General features: G+C 44.6%; 4 protein-coding genes across 4 annotated transcripts; 2 read left to right on the top strand and 2 right to left on the bottom strand.

The window, feature by feature from the left end:
* Nucleotides 1–2,516: 2,516 nt before the first annotated feature.
* LOC128709648 (cytochrome P450 4d2-like) lies at nucleotides 2,517–4,354 on the top strand. Its single transcript, XM_053804652.1, has 6 exons — nucleotides 2,517–2,673; nucleotides 2,756–2,862; nucleotides 2,923–3,263; nucleotides 3,333–3,633; nucleotides 3,699–4,110; nucleotides 4,179–4,354. The coding sequence occupies exons 1-6, from the start codon at nucleotides 2,517–2,519 to the stop codon at nucleotides 4,352–4,354; spliced, it is 1,494 nt and encodes a 497-aa protein (XP_053660627.1).
* Nucleotides 4,355–4,582: 228 nt separating this feature from the next.
* LOC128709642 (cytochrome P450 4d2-like) lies at nucleotides 4,583–6,385 on the bottom strand. Its single transcript, XM_053804647.1, has 5 exons — nucleotides 6,238–6,385; nucleotides 6,047–6,153; nucleotides 5,295–5,969; nucleotides 5,097–5,227; nucleotides 4,583–5,036 (listed from the first exon to the last, which is right to left on the bottom strand). The coding sequence occupies exons 1-5, from the start codon at nucleotides 6,383–6,385 to the stop codon at nucleotides 4,583–4,585; spliced, it is 1,515 nt and encodes a 504-aa protein (XP_053660622.1).
* A 383-nt stretch (nucleotides 6,386–6,768) lies between these two features.
* LOC128709639 (WW domain-containing protein tag-325) lies at nucleotides 6,769–8,156 on the bottom strand. The gene is made up of 6 exons (XM_053804644.1): nucleotides 8,065–8,156; nucleotides 7,931–7,967; nucleotides 7,573–7,870; nucleotides 7,176–7,499; nucleotides 7,013–7,106; nucleotides 6,769–6,946 (listed from the first exon to the last, which is right to left on the bottom strand). Exons 1-6 carry the CDS (start codon nucleotides 8,154–8,156, stop codon nucleotides 6,769–6,771), a joined length of 1,023 nt encoding a protein of 340 aa, XP_053660619.1.
* A 938-nt stretch (nucleotides 8,157–9,094) lies between these two features.
* LOC128709622 (carboxypeptidase D) lies at nucleotides 9,095–20,170 on the top strand. The gene is made up of 13 exons (XM_053804627.1): nucleotides 9,095–9,583; nucleotides 13,587–13,822; nucleotides 13,905–14,232; nucleotides 14,294–14,442; nucleotides 14,521–14,612; nucleotides 16,562–16,667; nucleotides 16,740–17,370; nucleotides 17,443–18,126; nucleotides 18,190–18,566; nucleotides 18,641–19,323; nucleotides 19,389–19,575; nucleotides 19,700–19,983; nucleotides 20,055–20,170. The coding sequence occupies exons 1-13, from the start codon at nucleotides 9,095–9,097 to the stop codon at nucleotides 20,168–20,170; spliced, it is 4,362 nt and encodes a 1,453-aa protein (XP_053660602.1).
* The last annotated feature ends 69 nt before the right edge of the window (nucleotides 20,171–20,239 follow it).

Below are 20,239 nucleotides of genomic sequence, written 5' to 3'. Positions count from 1 at the left end.
ATGTTATCGGGCAGCCCGATAAGGATGTTATCGGGCAGCCCGTTAAGGATGTTATCGGGCAGCCCGTTAAGGATGTTATCGGGCAGCCCGTTAAGGATGTTATCGGGCAGCCCGTTAAGGATGTTATCGGGCAGCCCGTTAAGGATGTTATCGGGCAGCCCGTTAAGGATGTTATCGGGCAGCCCGTTAAGGATGTTATCGGGCAGCCCGTTAAGGATGTTATCGGGCAGCCCGTTAAGGATGTTATCGGGCAGCCCGTTAAGGATGTTATCGGGCAGCCCGTTAAGGATGTTATCGGGCAGCCCGTTAAGGATGTTATCGGGCAGCCCGTTAAGGATGTTATCGGGCAGCCCGTTAAGGATGTTATCGGGCAGCCCGTTAAGGATGTTATCGGGCAGCCCGTTAAGGATGTTATCGGGCAGCCCGATAAGGATGTTATCGGGCAGCCCGATAAGGATGTTATCGGGCAGCCCGATAAGGATGCTATCGGGCAGCCCGTTAAGGATGTTATCGGGCAGCCCGTTAAGGATGTTATCGGGCAGCCCGTTAAGGATGTTATCGGGCAGCCCGTTAAGGATGTTATCGGGCAGCCCGTTAAGGATGTTATCGGGCAGCCCGTTAAGGATGTTATCGGGCAGCCCGATAAGGATGTTATCGGGCAGCCCGTTAAGGATGTTATCGGGCAGCCCGTTAAGGATGTTATCGGGCAGCCCGTTAAGGATGTTATCGGGCAGCCCGTTAAGGATGTTATCGGGCAGCCCGTTAAGGATGTTATCGGGCAGCCCGTTAAGGATGTTATCGGGCAGCCCGTTAAGGATGTTATCGGGCAGCCCGTTAAGGATGTTATCGGGCAGCCCGTTAAGGATGTTATCGGGCAGCCCGTTAAGGATGTTATCGGGCAGCCCGTTAAGGATGTTATCGGGCAGCCCGTTAAGGATGTTATCGGGCAGCCCGTTAAGGATGTTATCGGGCAGCCCGTTAAGGATGTTATCGGGCAGCCCGTTAGAAAGCGGATCAGGCTCAGGAATCGTTCATTACTGGTGCTAGTAAAGTATGCTACGTCCCAAGTGTCATGTGAACGAGGCCCATTGAAAACAATGTTAGAATGCAGCTGTAGAACAATCGTGTTACCGGTCAATCTATTATGCATTGAACAGCTTGCAATTGAGATCGATGTTACGTGAGGTAAAACTCCTCCAAACTACATGCATCTATTATAGATGAAGAGAATAGACGTAGTTGAATGATGGATGCTAGATGCTCATTTATTGAGCATCGGACATATCACCCAAGGGTTTTGGAAGCAGCTAGGAAAATACGTGAAAGATATTGGACTTAAACCAATATGACTCTAGAATATATTGTAGTTTAACGATGGAAGCTGATAGATCAAAAATCGTATCAAAATGAGATAGAGACCTTACACTTGTATCTTAGTAACTCATCATTTTCATGATTCGGCCATGTGGTTATGAGCAGATTCTGTAAACTTGTAATACTGTATTGTAAAATGTGTCTACGAATATCTCCAGAACCTTCTAGCCCTTAGCATAATTCTATGAAATCTTACTCCACAACAAACTAGTTATGATAATTCACCATTAATAGCTGTTGTTCATATGATCGTAAAGCGTTTTGTTAGTGGTGGAAGGTTTCCTTGTTTGATGGTAGTTCCACATTGCTCTTCTGTATGCGTTGGACCAGCTAAAGATCGTTTTGGGAGTCATTAAAATTAGATATTTGGAATGAGAGGGGGTTTACTGCTGGTAAGTTTAAACACACCAGGCCCTTTGAATTAATGGTCGGAATAGATTTGGGACTTCCCAGTTTAGCTTTACCTGGATTGGTTACACATCACCCAGTATGTAATTGAGCTTTTGTTTCAAATTCCATCCCATACCCTGTCATACGTTAAGCCATGCAGTTAAAAAAAAATATACTATGAGGTCAATGATTTTATTTCAATAGGTTTATATTTACTACTTTATTTTACTTAAGTCGTCCCTCAGTGACGATGTACTTTTGCCTTTCACCTTGCCAGACATGTTTACAGACAATTATCTTAATTTTCGCATGTCAAGCTTGTTTTTCAAACATGTATCAAATGTACTGTGTGCGGGTAAACGGTTGTTCAGTATATTGCTCGATGATCTATGCATGTAGCTGTGAAACACGATCACTGTGTATCTCACAAATGATTGTATTTTTACGAAAACACCACTTCCACACATACATCGAGATAACTTGCAAAAAATTAGGTTCCACGCGGACGGTACCAAAACGAAGAATAAACACATAATACACGCCAAAACAAAAAACAGAAACGATGACGCAGTCGTTACTACGACAACCAAAGCTTTGAACATCTTTTCTAACCTTTTTTCCTAAAGTCATCAACGCACTTAACAGGTCGCGCGGTAACCTGTTTGGTACTGTCCGCATCAATCATGTTTCAGTCATTGTTCTAACGCGGAAGCTCTAGCATACATACACGGAGAGTTGCGCTTCGAATCACCATGATCGTGTACGCGTTATTAACTGTGCTGTGCATTCTCATTGTACGCTTTGTCGCGTTCCGCTACAAAATGTATCAAACCATAGGGCACATACCTGGACCGCCGGTAAACTTTCTCTTCGGCAACACACTGGAACTGGTGCGGTACGATACAAACAGTGAGTTGGGCGCGTTATCAAAGTCACCGTAAATTACGTCACTCTAACGTCTTATCTTTGCTCTAAATTGCTTCTTTGGTAGAATTTTTCGAAAAGTTGATGGAGTATTTTCACCGCTACGGAACGATCGTACGACTGGATTTGCTCAACAAGTGCTGGATCATATTTTCCTCTCCGAACGATGTGGAAGTTAGTCCAACATCCCCCCACCAATGCTAAGGCTCCTTCAAAGTGTCATTATCATTTCAGCGCATCATCTCCTCCAACGAGTTCAATCGTAAATCTTTGGATTACGGCATCCTGGACGAATGGTTGGGCAATGGCATACTGCTCGATCATGGCAACAGCTGGTTCACGAATCGTCGCGCTCTGACCGGTGCTTTCCACTTCAAGATTCTCGACAGTTATGTGCCAGTGTTTGAGGAGCAGGCAGATGTACTGGTGCGTAAGATACTAGAGCAGGGAGGCTCCACCGTGGACATTTTTGCCCTCGTGAAGCTGTACACGCTCGACGTCATCCTGGAAACCTCGATGGGCGTTCGATGCAGAGCGCAGCAGGAAGATTCGGACTACGTTCGAGCCGTTTCGAAGTAAGTACCAACTTACGGCTGTTCCCAGATCTTCCATTGCGCCTTCATTAATTCGTAACATTTCACTAGCCTTTCGCGAATCACCTTCTGGCGGATGTATAATGCGATGGGTTTCTCGGACTTCACCTTCCGATTCACGGAGCACTACAAAACGTACCGCGAATCGATTCGAATCAATCGTGAATTTACAACGTCCGTCATCAAACAGCGCCGTGCTGAACTATTAGCGACGGCTTCTTCGTCTGAAGTAGACACGAAGCCGGAGAAAGGGCGTCTTTCCCTGCTGGACATACTGTTGCGTTCCGATATTACCGGACGTCAGTTTAGCGACGAAGAAGTCTACAGTCAAGTGAACAATTTCATGTTTGCGGTATGTTTTATGGGAGTCTATCCAAACATCGCTTTATCTCATAACTTTTCCTCGTTTTCCAATAGGGCCATGATACGACTTCCAGCGCAATTACATTTATACTGTACTCGTGCGCTAAATATCCCGATGTGCAGCAGCGCGTCTATGAAGAAATAAACGCCGAAATACCACCTGAAGAACCGATCACGCAGCAGCGCATCAACAATTTGAAGTATCTAGAGCTAGTGATCAAAGAGTCACTGAGAATGTTTCCTCCGGTACCGTACTTTTCGCGACACATAGACCATGATACGACGGTGGGCGGCTTCCGATTGCGAAAAGGGTCAACGATCGCTTTCGGTGCGTACATGATGCATCACAACCCGGAATACTTCCCCGAACCGGACCAGTTCCGTCCCGAACGGTTTGAGGATGGTGAAACCAAACGAAACCCATTCATGTACATCCCGTTCAGTGCCGGTAGCCGAAACTGTATTGGTAAGTGGACGAATGTCTGTTGTTTGATACCATTTTCACATCACTTTATTTGGTTTTTGACTTCTTAGGACAAAAATTTGCCTTAAACGAACTTAAAACTGCACTGGCGAAAATATTACGCCAATGCAAGGTTGTTCTTCCGGATCCGAGCTTTGTGCCGAAAATGAAGATGGAACTAGTGTTGAAACCAGTCAATGGCATGCATCTTCGGTTTTTGGATAGGAAAAACATCACATCGCTATGAGCTTAAAAGTTCAAAGAAAGATTTATTAAAGTACATGGGTGGTAGTGTTGTTTTGGGAATCATCAAACAATAGTCGGTTGTGGGAAATATTTTTTGTATCACTTCACTACCCACGATGATCACATTATGCCACTTATCAAGTTCTTTTCTAACATACAACTCGAATAACAATGTAAACACATATTGCACTTTTAAGCGAATAAACCACTTTTAAAACCCTCTAAGGACTCAACAGCTTCTTCTGATAAACTTTAAAGGCAATCCTTCCGCCGGCTTCAGTACAATTTCTGCCTTTAACGTGGGGACATAGTTCGCATCCGTGAGTCGTATCTGGAATCGCTGCAAAAGCTTAACGAGCGTTGTTTTCAGCTCATACTGAGCAAACTTTTGGCCAATACAATTCCGGCTGCCAGCACTGAACGGAATGTACGTGTAGGGATTAAACGTTTGCGTCGAACGCGCACCCTCAAACCTCTCCGGATCGAAACGTTCTGCATCGGGGAAATAGTCGGTGCTGTGGTGCATCGAAAAGATGTCAATCGCCACACTTGTACCTTGGGTTATCGTGTCCGAAAGCAGTGGCGTATCTTCGGTTGCTATGCGTGCTATCACTGGGACGGGTGGAAAGAGCCGTAGCGACTCCTTGATGACCAGCTCCATATAGTGGAGATTGTTCAGAGAGCTGTAAGGCAAACCGATTACTTAATCATTCTTTTACATATTTTTGTTTGCAAAAACCTACCTTAGCGAAAGTTCACAAAAATCGGCTCCTATTTCAGTCACTATCTCCTGATAAATTCTCTCCTGAATGTTTGGATGTTTTGCTACGTTGTACAGTATGAATGTCATGGCCGATGCAGTTGTATCATGTCCCTGGGAGGAAGATCAAATTCGAAGCATAAGCACAGTTATACATACTCTCATCATAAGGCAGTCTTACCGCAAACGTGAACGTGTCCACTTCCTCGCGAATCTCCTCGTTGGTTAGGGGTTTACCATCGATACGTGCCTCCAGTAGAGTGTCAAGCAGTGCACGTTTTCGCTTACCAAAAGACTCATCCTCGTTCGACGCTTCACTGCCGCGTGTCTGTTCCTCTAGTTGGTTTATCTTACGCCTCTTATCGATCATGTCCAGCGTAAAGTTCCATGATTTTTTCACGAGTTCATCGAACCGCCTGCTAGTGCTCGTCAACCGAAACAGCGCATCAACGTTAACGAACACATTAAACATCCGCCAGTACAGGATGGAGCTTAACTCTTCTACGATCTGTGTGTAGTAGGCTTGCTGGGTGTCACGCTTCTCACCATCCATCCCCACACCCATGGCCGTCTCGCAAATGATCCCAAGTGTGAGCAATTTCAGCTCGGGAAAGATGTTAACAGCTTCATCCGAACGACACGATAAGTTTTCCAGCTTTACACAGAACGATTCGGCCTGCCTATTAAACACCGGCACAAAGTTTTCTAATATTTTGAAATGAAACCCGGGAGTTATGACTTTCCGGTGGGTGAACCATTTCTGTCCTCGCGAAATAAGCAACCCATTGCCGATCCATTCCGAAACCTTGTCGTAGTCTTGCGATTTTGCGGCAAACGCGGAAGAGGTTAGAATAGCCTGCAAAAAGGAACCTATCTTCATAAACATCAAGAGTTTCCGGATGATTTTCCGGAAAGACTCAAATGATACAATACCTCAGCTGCTTCCGGTGAGGAATAAACGATGGTATAGTCGTAGAAAAAGTCCAGCTTGTATACCTTGCCATAGGTAGCCGCGAATGCGATAAGTTGATCAAATATTTCTGCAAAATAAAAACAACGCCAGTCGATAAGATAATCGCACTCGGCGTTTGTTCAACAGGCTCCACACAGTGACCTTTGCTTACCTACGGGACCGGCGCCGATAAATGATACTACGTTACCGATGAGTGGCCATCGTCTGGGACCTGGTAAGCCTTGGTAGGCCTTCAACTTCCAGTCAAGCAAAGCCAGCACTGCCGCAATCACACACAACACAGCCAACCAGTACAACATCTCGGAAGCGTTTGTAAAACCAAAACAATCACTGCCAACCGCAGAACCACCGGAGATAAACAAATGTGACAGCGTGGATGTAGTGGTGAGATTGGAAGATATTACTCACCCATCCACACCAACGCACACATGTTCAAACAGATCACAGGAAGTTGTGGGTTTTAAACGGTTTTTATAATGATAAGAATGCGATGTGTATTGTATGCGAATTAAAGTACTTTTTCGCTGGAAATTTCAATCACAAAATTAAAATATGTTCCATTTACGTGCAAGAACTGTGACCTTGGAAATGTTTCTAAAATTGTACTTAATTTAGCAACTTATTCACATTTCTCATAGTGCATCCACACAAAAACCCATTTCATCACTTACATCTTGCAGTTTTATTCAAAAATTGCCTCATAATCCTCCATCATGATGATTAGGCATTCACGCGGCACGGCGGTCAGTTTTTGAAACTTTACCGGACACACGTCCGCCAGTGTTTCGTTGAAGATAAGTGAGCTAAACAGCAACCCCAGGCTGAAACTGTCCACTTCGTTTTCCTCTATAGCAGCAACACTGGGAATTAGAAAAGCACTGTTTAGAACACAACCGTACAATCGTGTGGTTCGATGCGTTTCTTACTTCCGGAGGTGTTTTATGAGAACTTTGAGCGTATTCTTTCTTACTGCGTCTAAGCTGTTGATCAACTGTACAACTTTAGACCGTGTGTTAATTTCTAAAAGTAAAGAAAATTCAAAAACGTCAACAAAACATTGGAAGCTGGCGATCGTATCGAACTGCTCACTCAGTTCTAGCACATCCGGGAAATACTTTTCACATGCTTCCAGCGATATAATAGGATCCTTGAGCTCTCGCAGAAACAACTTCAGTATGCCGCATATCTCGTGGGGCGACTTTTGTTTGCGTAGTCTTTTGTAATTGTTCGCATTGATGTCGTACCGCAAGTTCTGTATCGTGTTATGATCACCCGACACACGGTAGACTCCGGGACTCTTCATGAACTTATCGTTCGATTCCAGCACCGTGACGCATTCGTGTATAATACGCGGTATTCGGGGATTGTCCAGCATAACGACATCCTGCAGGTAGGTGTTGAAGCAAGCTTCATCTGATAAACCAAACGTTAAACACGCAACACTGTAAACCACTGTAATGCCGCACTACTCCACGTTTGAACTTACTCTTGATGATGTTGCGCTTCTCCAGCGTTTCTTTGTCGGTGCGGCGCTTTAGTTTTAAATAGACCAAAAATCTGCCAGCGTTGAAATTTTTCTCCGTTGCGTTGTTGAAATTTTCCTGAAGCTCTTCGTACGCAGTCTGAAGCCTTTTGTTTTCGGATTTCACTTTCTCGTACTCGGCTTGCAGTATGGAGTAGCTGTCTTCAAGCGTTTTGCACTTCTCCAACACCAATCGATGTTCTTCCTGCAGATAACGAAACTGCGCGGCGGTATCTATCACAATCGAGGAGGTCGATATGGGCTGTAAAAACGTTGCGATTAGAGCAAAGTTGATATGCGCTCAAATACCGATGGAGTTTACCCTCGAGTTTGTAGAATGTCCTGCCGGGCGTGGTGGTCTGAATCGGGAAAGAACGGATGAGTCACAATGAGTCTACGAGTGCGCTGAGGCTTTGATGTCATAGGTGGAGCACCCACAATGTTACCGGATGTTACCTCTTTTTTATCGTCGCTGTCCGGTTAGAGAAGCCGTCCACAATGCTGCGTGGCTTCACCTTGCTCTGTGCTAAGCCCAAATAGTCACCCATCTTGAAGACCAGTTGTTTTCTGCCCGAAAATAGCAACCAGGCTTCATTTACAACCACGTCGTGGCTCAACGTACGTTCCAACTGATAAAATCCAACGAGTCATACACAGGGTATGCCTTCACGACCTTACACCACGACAGCGAACCGTCGTAGGGCACAATTACAACTCGCGCGCTGCTCTCTCCGTATACTAACGGACACGCTATCTTATCGATTGATTGATAAACACATGTGCTACGTCTACACATTTAAACTTAGTGCGTCATAATGTGGGAAAACTATCATCGGTTGAAACATTATGTTTAGCCATTTCAGATGTTTCTACAAGTTTTTTTTGTTTTTATAATTATTTTGTTTAACAACTGAATTGGTTCCATTCAACACTCCGAATGTTTAGAACAAATTGCTCCTCAAGGTATGCAATCCGTAATACATATTTCAAGCGTGGAGGCCTTTTCACTATGGGCGAATTGACACAACACAACTCCGCATTCAACCACATTACTATGGACGCATATACGTCCAAAAGCAACTATGGAAGCGAATTTCAGCGCACAATGGACAGAACAGTGACAGCTGATTGTCGCAACAAGAAAAAAAACCTAATTTCTTTTCCGCTGTCATAATGGTTGGTGCTGCCACAGTGTACAAAATTTTCATCAACAGTTCAAGATCAAGAGAAGCTAAATAATTTACCAAACCGTATCATATGCGTGCATTCCACGCCTCCCTGCGTGTGTTCCGTCTCCGCGGAGGCAGTTAGAATAACGCTTTGTCGCACTGTGGGTGAACCAATTGCTGACAATCTCCGGGTGTGCTTGGGAAGTTGGGTATTGGGAAAAAACACAGTGAATCACAGTGCATTAGTGATAAACAGCTGCTGGCCCATATACTTCGGCGGTCGTTGGCCAATTGCTCGCGCAGCAAGAGGCAGAATAATGGCAGGCGTGAAATTATCGCTGCTGGTGTCAGCAATTGTGCTAAACCTTTGCTTCTCGGTGCTGTCGGTGTACGGTTTTACGGTGCAAAATGTGAATCCGGTCGGTTCCCACGAGCTGGATGAAAGCTTTCTCCAGCAACCCCATTACCGTGGCAACGACGAGCTGCTCGATGTATTGGCGCACCTGCAGAAGGACTACCCGGAGCTGGCCAGGGTACACACGATTGGCCAGTCGCTAGAGGGTCGTCCCCTGTCCGTGCTGGAGATACGCCCGAACGTAAACCGTCCGCGCCCCTTGCTGATGCCCATGTTTAAGTACGTAGGTAATATGCACGGCGACGAAACGGTGGGCCGCGAGCTGCTGCTGTACCTGGCACAGTACCTGCTAGCAAATTACGGTCGGGATCCGGAAGTCAGCGCGCTTGTGAACGAAACAGCCATCTATCTGATGCCAACAATGAATCCCGACGGATATGAGCGGTCCAAGGTAAGCGGAATAAGACGGTTCAGTGAAACATATTGCATTTTTCTTAGCCGGTGGGAGACAGAGGAGGTTGCATGTGAGTGGATGAAACCCCCCTTTTCACCCGCATAGGGGCAATAGCGGGCCAGCTGGGAAAGGTTCGTGACGTCATTCGGAAAGAGTACAGAGTGGCATGCAAATTAGACATTCTAGTACAAAGAGAAGGACTGCTGCGATTACGTTTACGAAATTTCTACGCGTAAAACTATAACAGATGGAACCGGATTAAGTGTTGGGTGAATAGCTTGAAGGGAGATTGCACATGCCATGTAGGAGATAAGGATTTTGTAAACATTATGGATTTTGAATCCATCTTGAACTTGTTCAACAGGTTGTCAACTTGTTCTACCATCATCCAAAGCTGCAAACTAGTGGTGCGAATTGAAAAGCTACAGAAGAACATCGAATTTTCTTGAACTTCATACTTTAAGCCCAGAAATTGTAAAAACACCCGTCACAATCGTTTCGTTTAGCGTAGCTTAGCCACACCTCGCCTAAGCGGGACTAGTCCGAGTAAACCCCACAAAATAAATCCCTTTCACCAGCATCCCGACACTTCGTGGACCCGATTCCACTATTGGAACAGCATGGCAATGGTATAAACCGGTCGGTACGAATCATGTCTGTTGTAATTATATCATGCAACCACCACCACACGCGCATTTATCTTACCTTCGTTTGATCGCAGCACGCTGTACGGAGACACGTTGAAACATGGTTGTCTTGGATTGGGGAATCACAAACCGTTTCCGGAATTCCGTCATACGCAGATTTCCGCTCCGGTTGACTGATGACGTTGTGGTTCTGGGTCAAAACTTTCACTCTCTCACTCTCGCATACACATACACACACACTCTACAAGGAACTTATGGACACAGTACGTGGCGCAAAATGTCTAAATTATGCTGAATGAATGATGCCGGAATGCGTAAAATTCTTCTCACAAAGTGATTTCAATGCACCAACATGCTCCCTCACCAAATCACTATCACTGCCATCCACGCTGTGGGATGAGAAATTCTATGATGGAATAGGGCTTTTTTTTCTCGCCAACTACGCCTATTGTTTCCATTGCTAACATACACGGCCACATATAGCGTAGAATGTGAACGGCAGTTTTCACTTCACAAGCATCCGTGAAAATAGAGGAAAAAAAAACTAACGTCCAACATCCGTGCGGAGGCGCATTAGAGCGTGAGATGGCAGTTAGCATAGTTGACACAGTTTAGCATCATCCATATTCTAAAACGTGTCGCCGGTGTAACCTTTTAGAACGTTTGAATTGTTGAACAGAGGGACCAATTGTTCCCTAGTCTAGCAAGCTAGTTTAGCTTTATTGCATTTTGGATTAATAACGATAGAAAAAAGAGACTTTCCTTTGTGAAAGTGCGTGTGATTAAAGTAATAATAACATATTCAACTAGAAGCGTGCGCATTTTGACTGAAAATGTGAAGTTAATTTAGGGAAAGCTTGCATTGGAAGACTATTATCGTGCTGATTTGGTAATTGTTTGATTTAATATAATTAATTAATTTGCTTCCGTATATATTTCACGTTGCAATAATATTAATTCAAATTAACCAGCCAACAACTAATTTCATTTTATTTACATTTATTTTAGCTTCATTGAATTACGCACGGCTCATGGAGCTGTTGCTCATAAATTACGAATCGAATAGAAATGCTTCCCTGACAACAACGACCATCCAACTGCTGCTGTCATCTTAAGGTCAACCATTGCCATTGCCATCCACTTCAACGCCTCACACTCTACAACCCGTCGTCCCGATACCCCTTGTAGAGATTTTGTACGATTGTTATCATTATTCACTACGCAAACATTCATTGTAATGCAGCTGATGTCCGTAGTGCGGCTTTTTTCCGAATGGACCGCAGTGCCATCTTCAGCTGCGGGGCGGGTATATTTGCATCGCATGAGCACAATTCAAAAGGCCACAGGGGTATCCGGTTGAAAAGGGATCCATATGGACAATTTGTAAATCTTTCACTCTTGGTGCTCTTTCGATGACGTCCCCAATCGTGGCGTTTGTCTCTTTTGGTTAGATCAAGTGTATTCCCTAAACTCGATGCAAGACTAAGAAAGTAGCACATCAAATTATCGGGAAAAATAAGACGTCTTATCGGTTGTCTGATTCGATTATTTATGATTGAGTTTGGTGCGTCGTCCAGCTGCTTGGAGAGATTGCATCTTCACTTTACAGGACCGGGGTGAAGATGGCGTGGTTAGTGGCAAAAGGCAATGGAACGGGAGCAAACGGGACTTTTAATTAGCACCTTCCACATCCACACACTATTGTGTGTGTCACTATCGGGGTCATTACTTCGCTTAAGAACGTTTACAATCTTCTATAATAAACCCTTCCGAAAGGGCATTGCATTTAGGATGAACCCTGCACTTAGTGTAAAGCATAAACTGTAGAACAATTAATAAAGCTGTGACAGAACATAATCGATTAATGCATACACCATTTTGCTTTGTTGCTGTAGTCACGGCCAAACAGGAAACATTCCGTTTTTTTTTTGTTACTGATGATGATTAATTGTTTATCTAAACAATTATAGTGGTGTACGTGTACACTTATTTGCACAGTCTGTTTCGGACACTGACTGTGATAAATTGTACCGATAACGCGTTGCGCAAATCTGGCGCACGGGTGAGCCAGCACCAAAATCGATTTAATGCCACGATAGACAACAACACAGGGAGAATACTTTGTTTGCTACACAGCCCACGAACAAATTTCCGCTAGCTTTACGAGCGTAAACCTTACAGTCGAATTCCCTGACACTGCAGTTTATATTACGGAAAAGGTTTCTACATCAGCATAAATTGGTTGAGAGGTTTGCAGCTTAATGCTAACTTATTTATTGTGTAATTAGGTTGCAATTATTTTTCCCATTACACAGAAGGTCTGGAACTATTTAAGTATGTAGCAGATTTATGAGAACGATGGTCTATGGTCGTCAATTCTATTCGAAATATTGGATCACTTCGAATATTCCCCATTGCTATTTATAACGTTTAGACCTAATTTAGTCCTATGCTTTTGCTGCTAACTCTGAATTGTTAGTCGAAATTGAACTTAGCTTTTGAAGCTATTCAGAAATTCGGTGTCCTCATATGAGTAGATCTGAATTGGAGATCCATTTCCACATGTTTGTCATTGATTTTCGTTTGGTAGCGTTCGCCATTGTCACTTTTGTTTATTAAGTTTATTAACCACATGTCGTAAAACGTAATTTATGATGCTAGTTAGTTGCAAATAATTAATATAATGTATCTTCAATGTGATTTGGAACAAATGTTTGTGTAATATCACACCATCATTCATAATAGAATGTGCCCAACCATTTTGTGCAATTCGAGGCAAAAATAATCCTTTTGCAAATTAATTTTCCTTTGCCGGATTAATGAACATCCTGCCGATATCCACCAGCATCCCGCCATCCTTTACGCCTCATATACCGTATGATATTTCCTCGTAATGGCTGCCCATTCATGGCAGAAAACAGACATATGATGCTTGCAGTGTCGTAACGTACGTGGGATGAATGACGACGGGATGGTTGATGCGTGGGATACTTCTCTGTGCCGTGCTGTTTCGCAGCGAGCTTTTCCGCCTCCATTCGCTGTTCGTGAATGGCAGACGAGGGTTTCCTGCTTGTTGCACTTGATTTCCTCCTGATTGTAAACTGTGCAATACAAACAACGATGTGGCTGTTGGGGGGATGGGAAGAAATAAATTTCCCGTGGGTTGTACCCATTTACCAGGTATTTGTCAACCGGCGAACCTTTGAGAGGCGGTTATGGTACATATCCAAAAGTGTCGACGTAAATCGTCGCTCATGCTGTGACGCAAATCGGATAATGAATAAGAAATAAGTGTTTAAAAAACACTTTATTGATCTGTGATGGTGGTGTTTTTTGATTCCGTGTCTTTGCAGGAAGGTGTCTGTGAATCGCCACCGGATTATGTTGGACGGTACAATGCGGCAAATGTGGATCTGAACCGAGATTTTCCGGACCGCTTCGACGATGACCGTACGCGCCATCAGCGCATGAAGCGCCGCCAGCCTGAAACGGTGGCTGTTATGAACTGGATCCTCAACAATCCGTTCGTCCTGTCGGCGAACCTTCATGGTGGTGCTGTCGTTGCCAGTTATCCGTACGACAATTCCATGTAAGAACCTTTCGGACAAGAGGGAAAATCGTTTTGTTACGAAGAAAAGACTACAATGTTGGATCCTTTTTTCCCTTTTTAGCCATCATCATGACTGCTGCGAAGAGAGTCGCACCCCGGACAACAAGTTTTTCAAGTATGCTGCTCTGACGTACGCGGAAAATCATCCAGTAATGCGCCAGGGACGCGACTGTAATGAAACATTCCAGAGCGGCATCACTAACGGTGCATACTGGTACGAGCTGAGCGGTGGCATGCAGGACTTTAACTACGTGTACAGCAACTGTTTCGAGGTAACGCTGGAGTTGAGCTGCTGCAAGTTTCCGTATGCGAGAGAACTGCCAAAGGAGTGGAACAAAAACAAGCGCAGTCTGATCGAATACATGAAGCTGGTTCACGTTGGTGTGAAGGTAACGATACCTGTTTGAGAGAAAATTGCCAACCATTAATGGATTATTTGTTGAATTTTAGGGTCTCGTCACGGACAGTGCCGGTTATCCGATCAAGGATGCGGACGTGATCGTGAGTGGAATCGATCGGAATGTACGCACCGGCGAGAGAGGCGAATATTGGCGCCTTTTGGTACCGGGTCAGTACAATGTTCGTGTGGAAGCAGTTGGGTAAGTCGTTGAAATTTACGCACAAACCAAATGGTCAGGCAAAATGGTTTATCTTCGTTATTTTTTCCATTATTGCAGCTATTACCCGAGCGACCCAGTAAACGTGCAGGTTAAGGCTGATCAGCCGCTGCAGGTGAACTTCAGTCTGAAGATCTACGACACACAAGAAGGTATCTAAAGCTTCTATCTTCAGCTACGGCCGCGCCCCCTCAGTTGCGGTGTGTCCAGTGCTTGCTTCATTCGAATGCCATAGGCTGATGGGTGCGACCGGATTGTCGATTTAGGCTTTTGAGTCTTGTACACACTTTCGTAGAAGGCACCCTTAACTTAACAGCACGCAGCAGGGAGAAGCGTTCCAAACGTTCTTATTATTCCTATACCCGTCGCTTCGAGCATGAACTTTTTTATGTTTTTTTTTTTTGTTGAAAAGAGCAGTGAACAAATCATACTAATTGAGATTGCTTACGAGTACCACAACAAATATGTATAAAACACTTCAAAATGAAATATGCGGATTGTTATCCTCAATTTCATCCAATATGAACAAACCATCCCTACTAACAGATCGTACCAACAGTTTTATAAATAATAAAGCAGTTAAATAAGCATCAGTTCGGCACAGAGAAGCAAATAACCTAACAGTAAAGTATTAGTGGAGATATATAAAGCCAACATCTGTGGAAAAAAAAATTCTCACTAAAAAGGAAAACTATCATCTGAAACATAACTAACACTGTTGAAAAACAGATCAGCTCATAATTGCATCTAATTTCTCGAATATAATAACCAAAGTGGTGTTCTGTTAAATTAATGAAATGGGCTTACAAAAAATCATACTAACTGCAATATAATTGCACTAACACTGACACATATATTAAGGCTTCTTGTAAACAATGGATGGATTGGTTATGGGTACTAAAGCTACAATTATTTGTTAAACCCCCTAGTTTAAGTACGTTCGTCCTTACTATGCATGCACCTTTTCAAGGGATTAACCTTCCGTTTGCCGAAGTATTCCAAGCTTGTTGATTATCAAAAATCACTCTAAATAGAATTCTCTTATTTTTTGGCAATGCTTACCCAAATGTTTCGTTGTTTTGGGGAATTGATTTGCATCATTTTTTTTATTTCTTATACATACGGGATACAGTGGTAAATGTGTTGTGGTAAAACACAGAGGTAAATGTGTTTTTAATGCAACTAAACACCCAAGTCAAATATTAAAATCACTGGATCAAGGCTCAGCAGTTACCAAGTTAGATCGATTTACTGCAAACAAAGAGCCATTTTTAACTTAATTTTGTAAAGGACAATGTATGTAAGGTTAAATATCTGTTTTGTGTGTTGAAATTAATCCGGGGTTCTCTGGATTCTGGATCAGCCAGTACGAGAGTCGATGCATGTAATATCCCTGAGTAAACTAATGTTTTACAACTGAAAAGGAAAAAACAAACTTACCCATCTTCAAATTAATGTACATTTCAAACGAGCATCATGTTACCAACTGTATAAATGTTTAGAACACTGTTTCTCAAACTGTAACATTTCTAAATTCAAAACACTTGAGGGTGCGTGTTATGCAATTCACAAAAACACTGCACAAATTCCCACAGATACAACAAATGAAAGGAAAGCAAAATATTCTACTTCAGGTTCTTAAACACTAAATTCTTCTTGTTGGTGTACAAAAGAATGATCGTGAGCGAAAGTGAAGAATAAAGATAAAACCGTACGTACCATAGCAATTGCAATTTTATATACTATTTACGAACAATCTAGCTTTGTTAAGCCTGTACTGAGTATGTTCTTAAAGTGTTCTGTATCCAGCGATTGGTAAAATGTACTATTTTATTCCTATGTAAAATATTGAAAGGTATGTTCGTGTTTGTGTGTCTTATCGTATATGTCCGTGTGAATGAAGCGTCAAAGTGATATCTCACAATCTTTGCCGATATTAAAGCGAGATCGTTAACAAATACTAACTACTAACAAGCAGTTATAATGTAAAAATGTCTTACTAACGGTAGTGTTAACAAAAAGTTCACCAAACTAGAAATATGGGTGTGAATAGTAAACGACACTTAAATTCTAATTCTGGACCTCTAACTACCTTTTACAGCTCCTTCCAAGTCGGAACAGGTGCGAGTTGTTCGTGAAACGTTCGATGAGTACGGATTTGCTAAAACGCCCGAGTTCGTTCACCATAACTATACCACTATGGTGCGGTAAGTGAAACTCCTTTCCAACGTCCCCTTCAGCTGAATGTACTTGAGCATGCCGTTAATGTCTACTTCCAGGTACATTCAAGATCTCGCCAGTAACTATCCTTCGATTACGCATCTCTACTCGATCGGCAAGTCGGTGCAGAACCGTGATCTTTGGGTAATGGAAATTACCGAATCTCCCGGGAAGCACGTACCTGGCAAGCCGGAAGTGAAGTACATTGCCAACATGCACGGTAACGAGGTGGTCGGCCGGGAACTGTTGCTATTGTTTGCGAAGTATCTCTGCGAAAACTTTAACCGTACGCAGCGCGTTACAAAGCTGATGAATCAGACGCGATTGCATCTGCTGTTTAGTATGAATCCGGATGGGTACGAACTGTCCGATGGTAGCGATAAGGAAAGTCTGCGTGGACGGTCGAACGCGAACAATGTCGATCTGAACCGCAACTTCCCGGATCAGTTCGGACGCAACCAGTACAATACTCACCAAGAGCCGGAAACGATGGCCGTGATGAATTGGTCGCTGTCTACGCCGTTCGTCCTGTCGGCTAATCTGCATGGTGGCGCATTGGTAGCTAACTATCCGTTTGATGATTCGCCCAAGGATTTCGCATACTCCAGTGCGTACGGTGATCCACGCACGGTTAAGAACCCGACGGAGGAGAACGAACTGTTCCAGTATCTGGCACATGTGTACGCGAATGTAAGTGCAGTAAGGAAGGCAATTTAAGTCAGGCACCTGTTTAAAAACTTGCTGTTTTACTCTACTCCACAGTCACATACTACGATGCATCTTGGACATCCATGTCCGACATACCTGCGGGAAAATTTCCCCGATGGCATCACGAACGGTGCTGCATGGTACAGTGTCACCGGTGGCATGCAAGACTGGTCGTACGTAGTTGGTGGAGCGTACGAGCTGACGCTTGAAGTTGGTTGCGACAAGTTTCCGCCCGCTTCGCAGCTGCCCGAATTTTGGAAGCAAAACCGCGAAGCGTTGCTGCAGTACGTGGAGCAGGCACAGCATGGCATCACGGGATACGTAAGAAGCACGATCGGACATCCGATCGGACGGGCCAGTGTAAAGGTGAATCAGATCGAGCATGTCACCTATACAACGGCGAATGGGGATTACTACCGATTGTTGCTGCCGGGTCTATATAATGTTACTGCCGAGGCGGAGGGCTACGAGCCACAATCGCTTGAAGTACGCATCCCACCGGAAGCTGATCGGGCGGTGATCGTCGATTTTCAGCTAATGCGTGACGATCCGCAGCATTGGTCGTCGGCGTACGACTACCGAACGCTGGAAAACGTCATCAACACGCGCTACCACTCGGACGCGGAACTGAAAACCACAATGGCCGAATTCGAGAACAAACACTACACCTCCGTTTCGCTGGAGTTCGGTGGCAACGAGGTATCGATGGCGTATCCCTCCGTAAAGCTGACCGATAATGTAAGCAAAAGAAGAAAGGGCGAAAATGAACAAATAGGCTAATGATTCTTCCTTCAAATGCAGATTGGAACACCGGAGGAGACAAAACTGCACATCCTGATCGTATCGTCACTGTTCCAAACGGCCGCTATCGGGCGCGAGATGGTCATGAATCTGGCCCGTCACGTGCTGGCTGGCTATTTAATCAAGGAACCGTTGCTGATCAAATTGCTCCAAAATACTGTGCTGCACTTCGTTCCGGTAAAGAACGACTTTGACGAGATCGTGCAACAGTTCCGAACGAATGCATCCGTTTGCAACCCCACACTGCATACGGATGAGTTGGCAGATAAGTTGCTGAATGCGGAAACGGACCATCAAAAGGATATGTTCCTGCGCATGCTGAAAGAGGAGGAGTACGATCTGGCCCTGACATTTGCTGCCGGTGGACACGATGTATTGTAAGTCCTGTACATAGTCACGTACCGCCAACGAGCACACACTAATAATGGAATTATTTCTTCTTTCAATTCAGCTTCCCAAACACGGACGATAAGGTTGCAATCTATTCACGGTTTGCGGAAAAAATTAAAGGTCACAAGTACAGACAGTCCGCCAGCTCCGACAAATGTACGGTCGATGCCGGTCAGTTGCATCAAGTCGAAGCGACGCAACGTGTCACAAACGCGATCCACAAGCTGTACGAGGTGCCACTGTTTACGCTGCAGCTTGGTTGCTGCAAGATGCCGTCCGAGTCGTCGATTGCGAGCGTATGGCGCCAGAATTTGGAACGCATGATCAACTTCCTTCGGTTGATCGATACCGGCATTCGGGGGTACGTGAAGGACATTCACGGCACTCCGCTGCGCAAAGCAATCCTTCGCGTGCATGGCAACAATCTGATCTACAAGGTAACGCCCAATTTGGCACACTTCCGCATCGTTCTGCCGTCCGGCTCGATGGAGATCGAAATCAGCTGTTACAACTACACGTCCCGCATCATGCCGGTAACCCTGAGCGACAGTCAGATACTGGATCTCGGTGACATTGTGATGCAGGAGGCTGCCCGACCACGGGAAAGCATCGTCGCACCGCCAGTACCGGTGATACCGCAGGCATTGCCCGAGAAGCATCATGATTTTGGAGTGCTTGAGCCAAGCAAAACGATGAAAGTGTTCCCGCAGGATGGTGGCGTGGAGTTTAATGCTGTTGTGAGTGGTAAGTAGCTCCGCGAGTGTTTTAAAAGGCATCGGCCAATAGAAATGATCTTACATACGTTACAGGTATTGTGCTGGATGACGCCAATCATCCACTGCCGGATGCAAAAGTGTACGTAACGGACGCACACACTCAAAAAGTGCTAGCAAACGGTCGCACCGGACCGGTAGGAAAGTTCCAGTTTGAATCTCTGTCCGGCACGGAAGACATTTTGGTACACGCTGAGCCGTCGGGTTATGAGCAAGGCGTAAAGTAAGTTTTGTAGTTGATACTCAACACATCAGTACGGCAATGTGGGGCTCATTCGATGATCTAAGGCCCAGTATTCTACATCAATAGTATGTAAACATCATAATTCTCTTTGTTTGTTGAACAGGAAAATAAGACAAGGACCTCTGGGCGGTGCCACCGGCATAGTGTTCCATCTAGCACGCGACGAACGTGTGCTCGGAATGCCTCGGTTAGTCTTCGTCATACTGGCCGGATGTGTTTCGGTCGGCATCATCGTGGCCGGTATCATGTGCTTCATGTACATACAAGCGCGCCGTCGCGACTCGCGCTACTACTACAACTTCTCGCTTCTGCCGCAAAAGGGTGAACTGAATCGGAAACTGTTCGATGACGACGAAGAAACGGAACTATTCCGTGCCTCCACGAAAAGTAGGTTGAGATGGGAATGCATGCCGATGGTTTGGTGCATTTAATGTTGTGTGTTCTGTTTCATGTTGTAGAACTGCAGCCATACTTCGATGATGAACGCGATCCGATCACCGATACGGAGGACGACAGTGAGGAGGAAATTGTGATGCTAAATCCTTCATTCCGTAATACCATCAGTCAATCGTAACCCGGGGGTAGAGTGCCCTCCCTGTCCGACCACCTTGAGTTGAGTGAAACACCAACGGTCAATTATCCT

Source organism: Anopheles marshallii, chromosome 2, assembly GCF_943734725.1.
Source record: "Anopheles marshallii chromosome 2, idAnoMarsDA_429_01, whole genome shotgun sequence".
Classification (NCBI taxonomy): domain Eukaryota; kingdom Metazoa; phylum Arthropoda; class Insecta; order Diptera; family Culicidae; genus Anopheles; species Anopheles marshallii.
The sequence above is the reverse complement of the archived record's forward strand: the minus strand, read 5'-3'. Positions and strand labels throughout refer to the sequence as shown.